Source organism: Capsicum annuum, unplaced genomic scaffold (assembly GCF_002878395.1).
Source record: "Capsicum annuum cultivar UCD-10X-F1 unplaced genomic scaffold, UCD10Xv1.1 ctg82439, whole genome shotgun sequence".
NCBI classification, from domain to species: Eukaryota; Viridiplantae; Streptophyta; class Magnoliopsida; order Solanales; family Solanaceae; genus Capsicum; species Capsicum annuum.
The window spans coordinates 29020-38120 of record NW_025893233.1 but is presented as its reverse complement, the minus strand read 5'-3'; the positions used below and the strand labels follow the sequence as shown (position 1 = coordinate 38120).

General features: G+C 28.3%; 1 protein-coding gene and 1 long non-coding RNA gene across 2 annotated transcripts; both read left to right on the top strand.

The window, feature by feature from the left end:
* The first annotated feature begins 285 nt into the window (after positions 1–285).
* LOC124895473 lies at positions 286–1641 on the top strand. The gene is made up of 3 exons (XR_007051731.1): positions 286–382; positions 463–555; positions 1582–1641. It is a non-coding gene; the product is annotated as an uncharacterized LOC124895473 (long non-coding RNA).
* A 760-nt stretch (positions 1642–2401) lies between these two features.
* On the top strand, positions 2402–7955 carry LOC124895472. Its single transcript, XM_047405918.1, has 3 exons — positions 2402–2490; positions 7531–7762; positions 7807–7955. The coding sequence occupies exons 1-3, from the start codon at positions 2404–2406 to the stop codon at positions 7953–7955; spliced, it is 468 nt and encodes a 155-aa protein (XP_047261874.1). The 5' UTR covers positions 2402–2403.
* Positions 7956–9101: the final 1146 nt, after the last annotated feature.

Genomic DNA, 9101 nt, shown 5'->3' with positions numbered 1-9101 from the left:
TTAAGTAAATATAACGAAAGCGCTGTTAAAAGAGATGCTATCCATTTTTATTTATTCATTTTTTTCTATTATCCAAACAGGGGTGGTTGATTTTTCCTTCAATTTAACCTGATCAGTGCAATTAAGTTTATGTGTCAAGTGTCTTGTGATATTGTAGATGACTTTGAACAAGTGGAGAAATGTTGGTATTCATGAAAGAAATTTCATCCCCATCACCCTGCTTGTAATTTATAGACTTTATGTTAACTTAAATGTATGGACAAGGCTCCATTTGGTATCCTATTTTTGGTACTGATAAGCATTCTGAATTTGTGTTACTTGTATGTTGCTTCAGTATCTTGATGACAAGTCACAAATTAAAGATGCAGTTAGGATGGTCGAGGTAATCACCACTCTTCATTTTAACCTCTGTTGTGCTTCGGTTAGTACCTAATATTTTGGCTGAGCTGTCTCTACTTTCAGATTGAATTGACATCAGCCTGGACGCTTGATGATTTTAAGGTTGCAATCGCCAAGTATATTAGCTCTCCACCAATGTCAAATACCAACTTAAAGGTCTAATTATGGCTAAGCACTGTATACTGTTTCTCATCGACCCATGTTGAATTGAATGTTGTGAAAATTGAAGTACCCCATTCACTAAATGGATTTCTATATATTTGTCCCCTTTTTGTCTTTGGGATAGGTCCTGCATAAGATGAGTGGATTGAGTGCAAAAGCATTAGTAGAACTTCCATGTTATGTTTCACTAGAAGTCGGTCAGTTTGTGATTGCTAAATTGGCAACTCATAGGTAGTCAACTGTGATAAGTGGAATTTTCCTTTAGTACCAACCATAACCTATCCCACATTAAATTTGGATCTTCTTGTAATGGAGTTAATAGAAGAGTAGTGTGTTGGTTAGCAAGTAAGCCTGAAACCTTCAAGAATAAAGACGAGGACCACATTGATCAAATATTTGGTGTTAGCTTTTGCTTCCAATTCTTCAGTTTTGGTACCATTTTCTAGAGTTTTTATTTCTTGGACGGCGGTGTTTAATATTACACCTACCGCACATATCTTAAGTTGCTTAATTCAAAGCAATTTGCCTTGTAGTTTTCTTTTTTTACGGTAAGTGGATAAGAGTTCTACTCTACGAAACTAGTTAAACAGCATAACTAGATGATATCAATGATCATTTGCTATTTTTGTAATGAGGATATTCTTTATATATCATTTGGATTTTGGAGGTTATTTATGGTCATGGCGTATAATCTATGTATGTGGGAAGAGGGAATTGCAAGGGGTATCTTGTCGAAGAATTATGCTTAGACGGTTGGGTCTCTTAGGGATTTTAGTTTACTTTTAATAGATCAAAACTTTTGTAAAGCATTTTATCAAAGATTATAATGTGAGGAGTTACTCCAAAAGATGGTAATAATACTCTTACATTATATCCCCCTTGCCTTCCAAACAAAGGAATAATAGGACATACATGGATTATACAGAATCTTATTCCATACTTCCTTTCTAAACTTTATGTTCTACGCGTTTGAGCTTGCCGGGTCATTGAGTATTGAATGTGCATATTTCATCTGCATAGTTTGTCTTTGAGGAGTTACTGGAAAGGGCCAGGAAGAAAGAAGAAAAAGAAGCTAAAAAGCCTAAACGTCTAGCAGATGAGTTCTATGAACTTTTTCATGCATCAAAGGTATAGTAAACAGTTTACAATCTCTCACATTGCAATGGATGGGATCCCATGATATTTCCTTTAAACCATAATCTATTTGTTTGCTGTGGTTGCAGGAAATTACTGCATCATCGAAATGGGAGGACTACAAATCCCTCTTCGGAGATAGGCAAGTAGCTTCTCTTTTATTGATCTAGAATTAGTAACATGATTGCAAAGACCATTTGAGAATGATAATTGATATTATTTTCAAGGACCAACTCCTTTAACATTCTGAACTCAGTAATTCACATAGTTCTAGAATGTACCTTAGAATAATTGCTGTGTTGAATGATTTGTTGTTTTATATTTCTCAATATTTAGGTAGGCTATTTCTTTATAGTATTAGCATGAATTACCATTTTGCTAAGTGATTTTTAATGTGGAACTTATCCCTCTAGAAATTGGTTGATGTCAATTATTAATTGTTCCAACACTGGGAGTTTAATAACTCAAGCAGCCAGTTTTTAAATTTCTGACATTTGTGATTACTTTAGTTTTTAAATTTCTGGCATTTGTGATTGTTTCACGATTCTGATGAAGTATGCTGCTAAATCTCTAGTTTTAATTTGTCTAGCCTCTTTGGCTATAAAATGTAATGCTCTGGATTTTTACTTTTTTATTCATAATCTCATGATTCTCATTATGTCGAAACATTGAATGTGAATTTCTTTGTTGTTATTATTTTATAGAATAATGGGTGATGAGGGCTTGCTGCTGGAAATATTTAACAAATTTGTTAATGAACTAAAAGAGAAGGAGCGCAAGCGTCAAGAGGATAAGGTACTTGAATTACTACAAACCCTTATTCTTCTGCTACTTTCGGGTAGGGGCAGTAGATGTGTGGAAGTGATTGTGGTTGATATTGTTTTGCGGAAATTTTGACTTTTTGAGAGTCGCCACTTAATTTTGAAAAGAAATTAAGAAACCTTTAGAGAGTTACTGCAAACGATTCAAAATAGAAAAATCATTTTAAGTTAGAGATTCTAGATAAGCGGTTCCTATTAACATTTTAGGAAGGTATTAGGCACCTAAAATGTCCGCTAACTTGCGGTTATCCGGACTGTTTGAAAATCGTCTTTTGATTTACTTTGAAAAAGTTTATTTTTTGAAAAGAAAAGCAATTTTAGGAATATTTTGGTGTTTATGCAAAACCAATTTTTTAGAGACTTGACTAAGGATTTTACTAGGTTTGCAAAACACACGGAAAACAAGTAAGAAAATAGAAAAAAGGGAAAGGGGAGAAGTAGTGATTTAGGCTTTTAAGCCCAAACCGCCAACCCTGTCCTAATCTAGTTAGGTTTTTGACCCATCTTTCACCTGTCTTAATTTTATATTTTTGAGCCCTTTTCGGCTCGAGTCTCGCTCCACCTGTTTTAAATTTACAACTTTGGCTTCGAGGTCCAAATGAATAAATAAATAAGTCACTAAATAAATAAAAATATAAATAAGTAAATAAGTAAATAATGGAAACAATGGATAAATAAATCAATAAAGAAGAAATAATGGGATTTTCAAGTCCCCTTTGCCGCTTCAAAGATGGAACTTTAACCCATTCTTCTTTCGATTCCTCGTATCCATACGCCATATGATGGATTCTTGGATTTTCTTTTGGGCTTAACTCGGAAGGATAGGCCTTATTGGCCCATTTATAAAATGCAAAGAGAGAAGGGGCCCATTTGAACTCCAAAGGGGGTGCATGCAAAGAAAGGAATGAAGAAATTAACATATGTCCAAGATTTTAACAATTAATAAGAATCAAATACTGCATAAGAAAATAGAAGCATAATTAATGCAAATATTATTAATATACCATATTTTATATTATTTTTATAAAATAATGTTTTATATTATTTTTATAAGAAAATACTCTAATTAATTTTGTTCAAATTATCTATCTATATCATAAAGGAGGATAGTCTAACCTAAAACTAAGACAAGTGTCATATTGAGAACTACCTATTTGAATTTTTAAAACAAAAAACCATCATTTCATAACAAAAAGTTATTTTGTTGATTATTTAAATATTTAATATTATTTCATACTAAATATAAATTACATTTCATATGTTATTAATAATAGTATTATAAGAAAATAAATATGAATGATTTCATTACAGTGGACTAAAAGAAATATTACAAGAAAACAATTATTTAAGAGAATAACCAATTAATAAATAGTAACTGATCAATTTATATAGAAAATATTGTAATCATTCTGAATAAAAATTATTGAAAAAAGGTGTCATCCCTCAAAATAATTAAGTTTGACCTATTTTTGTAAACAAATAAATGAATGAATATAAGAAAATTCGTAATTAGGAAAAAAATAATTGTTAATTTATTTGAGTTTTTAGCAAATTATAAAAATAATAATAATCAATTGACTATAATTAAATTATAAATTTATAAGAAATATTTGAAAAATAAATTAGTAATTAGGAAAATAAATAATTGTTACCTTTTTAAAATTCTTTCCAAAATTAAAAAGGTAATTGATATCAATTTAATGTAATCAATCTATAAAAACATGAGAAATTCATGGAATTGTATTTTTGAAATTATAAAGGTAATTAATATCAATTATTTTCGTATTTGAGCCCTTTATACAATTGTAGATTAATTAAATATAATCAAGCTAAAAAATTAGGACAGACTTATGGTAAATAAATATATAATATTAATAATAATTTTATTGCTATCAAATTAATTAGATTAAATAGAACAAGAAATTAGTTAATATTGACAATTACTTTAATAAAAAAATATATGGAAAGATTCATAATTGATATGCATATATTGGTAAAAAACAACGAATGTTGACTACTACTTTAGCTATAAATATATTTTAAAATTTACATACAATATTAAATTTAAGAAACTTGAGTCTATATATTATGATCATAAAATTGATTCTAATTAATTGAAATTAATTAGTTGATTGTATAGTTTTATTACAACAATTTTGTACATCATTTATTTAATAAAAATACATATAATTAATTGATTGATTTTGTGCAATCTACTATGATTTTATTAATTCAAATGAAATGATTTTTAAATGATAGGTTTAGATTATAAAAATAAAGGTGATTATTGTATGACTTTAGCATTTCTTATGTATTGAAAAAGATTTATAGACAAAAAGGTGTCATCCCTCAAAAGAATTAAATTTAAACTATTTTAGTGAAACAATGAAAGATTGAATATAAGAAAATCCGTAACTAAGAAAAGAAATAATTTTCACCTTATTTAAGTTTTTAGAAAATTGTAAAGATAATTAAATAATAAAACTGTAAATTGATAAGAAATTTTTTAGAAATAAATCAGTAATTAGGAAAAGAAATAATCGTTACCTTTTTAAAATTCTTCCCAAAATTATAAAGGTAATTAATATAAATTTGATATAACCAACTTATAAGAGTATGTGAAATTCATGGGATTAAATTTTTGAAATTATAAAAGTAACTAATATCAATTGTTTCCATATTTGAGTCCTTTATGTAATTGTAGATTAATTAAATATAATCAAGCTATAAAATTAGGATAGATTTATGTTAAATAAATATATAAGATTAATAATAATTTTATTGTTATAAAATTAATTAGATCAAATTGAGATAGAAATCAGTTAATATTGACTTCTACTTTAGCCATAAATATATTTTAAAATTTACAAAAATAAATTTAAAGAACTTGAGTCTATATTTTATAAAAATATATATAGTCATTTATTTAATAAAAATACATATAATTAATTGATTGATTTTGTGCAATCTACTATGATCTTATGAATTCAAATTAAATAATTTTTAAATGATAAGTCTGAATTATAAAAATAAAGGAGATTATTGTATGACTTTAGCGTTTCTTATGTATTAAAAAAAATTTATAGACAAAAAAATGTCATGCCTCAAAAGAATTAAATTTGAATTATTTTAGTAAAACAATAAAAGATTGAATTTAAGAAAATTTGTAATTGAGAAAAAAATAATGGTTACCTTATTTGAGTTTTTAGCAAATTATAAAGATAATTAAATAATCAATTAACTATAATCAAATTATAAATTTATAAGAAATTTTTGAGAAATAAATCAGCAATTAGGAAAAAAATAATCGTTACCTTTTAAAAATTCCTCCCAAAATTATAAAGGTAATTAATATCAATTTGATATAATCAAACTATAAGGATATGAGAAATTCATGGGATTAAATTTTTGAAATTATAAAGGTAACTAATATCAATTGTTTCCATATTTGAGTCCTTTATGTAATTGTAGATTAATTAAATATTATCAAGCTATAAAATTAGGACATATTTATGGTTAACAAATATATAATATTAATAATAATTGTATTTTTATCAAACTAATTAGATTAAATTGCGGTAAAAATCAGTTAATACTGACAATTATTTTAATAAAGAATATATTGACAATTAGATTAAACTAATATTGTTGTAAATATATTTTGAAATTTACAACAATAAATTTAAGGAACTTTAGTCTATATATTATGATCATAAAATTTAATCTAATTAAGTGAAATTAATTAGTTGATTGTGTAGTCTTATTACAATTATATCGTATTTTATTTATTTAATGGAAATATATATCATTTATTAACTGATTTTGTACAATCTACTATGATCTTATTAATTCAAATGAAATAATTGTTAAATGGTAAGTTTAGACTATAAAAAGAAAGGAGATTATTGTATGACTTTAGTATTTCTTATGTATTAAAAAAAGATCTAGAGATAAAAGAAATACAATATTACAATATTTTTGGGTTATTTAATTAATTTATCACGTTTCAAAATATTGTTTATATCAATTTAGTGATGTTTCTATGGAAAAGTTAAATTTTAAAAAAATAAATATCTTAAATTTCATAATTTAAGTTAATTTGTGTGCTAATTTGAAAAAGTTAATTTATAGTTTACATTTTATTTCTATTATATGGAAAATTTGACCTCATATGGCTATTTATAGCCATTGAATAACACAAAATATTTGTTACACTTTTCTTCTCTCTCTCTCATGGGTATTTCTCAAGTTTTTTATTGTAAGTATGTAAATATTTACTTGCCATATTTCTGGATCCTTGTAAATATTCACTTGCCATATAAAGATCCTTGTAAATATTTACTTACAATTTATAGATCCTTGTTAGTTGTATATATGCATTGTACAATGATGAATGAAAGACACAGAAAAAAAGGTTTTCTCCATTCTAACCTTTTGCTATTTTTACATTTCAAGAAAAAGTGACAAGAATCCTATAGATTCTGACAACCTTTTGCCGGCTCTTACTCTTTCAACTCATTGATTCAGTAATTTCTTTTTTTTTTATTATTATTTACCATGTTTATTTGTTTTATTAGAAGGATTTGATAAGTTCTTTGAATTGTTCTTGTGCTATTTGTTTGTGGGGTATTTTAATAATTTTTAGTAAAAGACTAATAGTAAATAGTTTCGCGTCATGTCTCTTCTGGTAGTAGTATTAGTATATATTTTTCTTTTCCACTTGTTGTATCGTATACCTCTATTTTCTTACTTGCTACTGTTGTTAATATCCTCGTGTTTTTGCTTTCCTTGCCGAGGATTTACGGGAAATAAATTTCTACTTGCCAAGGTAGGGGTTATGTATGTTGTTGTTGAAGACGTATCATGTAGAAAGAGAGATGTTTCGCTTTGTCACATAAGTATTTAGTTAGCTTGCAATATGTTCATGAATGGATAATGATTTGTAAGTGGCTGTTTATGAGTGTTTTTCTTTGTCCTTTGAAATCTCATGGACACTAGTTTGATTCATGTACAGTCTCCATACATAGAGATGATGAAGAACAACTTCTTCTTTTTTCGATCATCAACTAATGATGCAAACAAGACCCCTTCACCACCATTAAAGTCCATGGAAGTTTCTTCTTGGAAGAGTGTTTCATTGTCATCTGGATCCTTCTATGACAGTGGGTCAGAAAAAAAGAATTTCACGGATCTGAGAAAATCTCCCCATGGTCACAGTAAGAAAGTTCATCCTAATAAATATGGTCGTAATTCAAGTCGGTATCTATATCATTTTGCTGTAGCGTTCCAGTGTTGATTCGGACTATTAGAAGATTGACAAAGGATAAGGTACAAATGGCTTCTGAAGTTTCAAGCATACTACGGAATCAAGTTACTGAAAGGGCTTCTGGTAAGGAAGAAGCCAGCATATTACAGGCAGAACTAGATTCACGGACATGAAAATTGGAGACAGAAAAGAATGAGTTACAATCAGTACTGGAAAAGGAGTTGGATAGAAGATCCAATGATTGTTCTCTGAAACTTAAGAAATACCAAAATTGAATAACATAGACTCCGTGAAAGGGCGAGGGAGCTTGCAGAGTAAAATGTCTCTCTACAAAGGAAAGTCTCTTCATTTAATGAGAAGGAAGTAGATAATAGAATCAAGATGTCATTTTTGGAGAAACACCTTAAAGATTTGTCTAAGAGAATAGAGTAAGTTTCAGAGGAGAATCAAAATCTAAGGCAGTAGCTCACTCAGTTACAAGCAAAAAATCGAGTAGCTCAAGAAAATAGAGATTATGTCCAGGAAAACTACCAGGAAAAGGTTAAAGAGCTTAAATCAGAGACTTTGCTAACAACTGTGCTACGGGAGAAGCTCTATTCCGAGAAGATGGACATAAAACAATTTCAGGCTGATCTAGCCGCAACAGTTAGAGGTAACGACATTCTCAAATGTGAAGTGAAAAATGTGCTGGATTCTCTTTCTTATGACACACCCAATTTGAAATATCTCGAGCTTCAGGTAAGCAAGAAATGTTAATATCTTATTGCAACGAAATAGTTTTTATTTTTCAACTTTGGATACCTCATCTTCATATATGATAGCCTGATCGCATATTACTCTCTATGCATTAGCTTTCTACTTCTGTTTGATTTTAGGTTCATCTTTGTTCCATCTGAAGTTCACGATTCATCGTTGTTCCATCTGAAGTTCATGGTTTTCTTTATGAACTTGTATACATGAGTTTCTGGCATGTGGTAGTCTTTTGTGAAATGTCTGATTGCCTTGATATGTAATCACTTGAACCAACCAAGAACTTGATAAACTTTGTGATATCCTTAAACCCATTGATCTGATTGTGCTCTGATGTGGTAAAGTTATCTGAAGGGGTTTCGGTAAGTTTGCTCGTTCATCTAACTTAATTCTTGGACAAGCTCACGAGTTATCTACTATGAATTTTAATAGTTAAAAATGATTCATGATTTGGTTGAACTTCTAGGCTATGAGTTTATTTTGAATTTCTGATGAAATGTTATTGGTGATCTTTGTATCTTTCTTGTTTTTCATGGTTTACCGTTGATTCTGGTAGGTGCTAAAAAAGA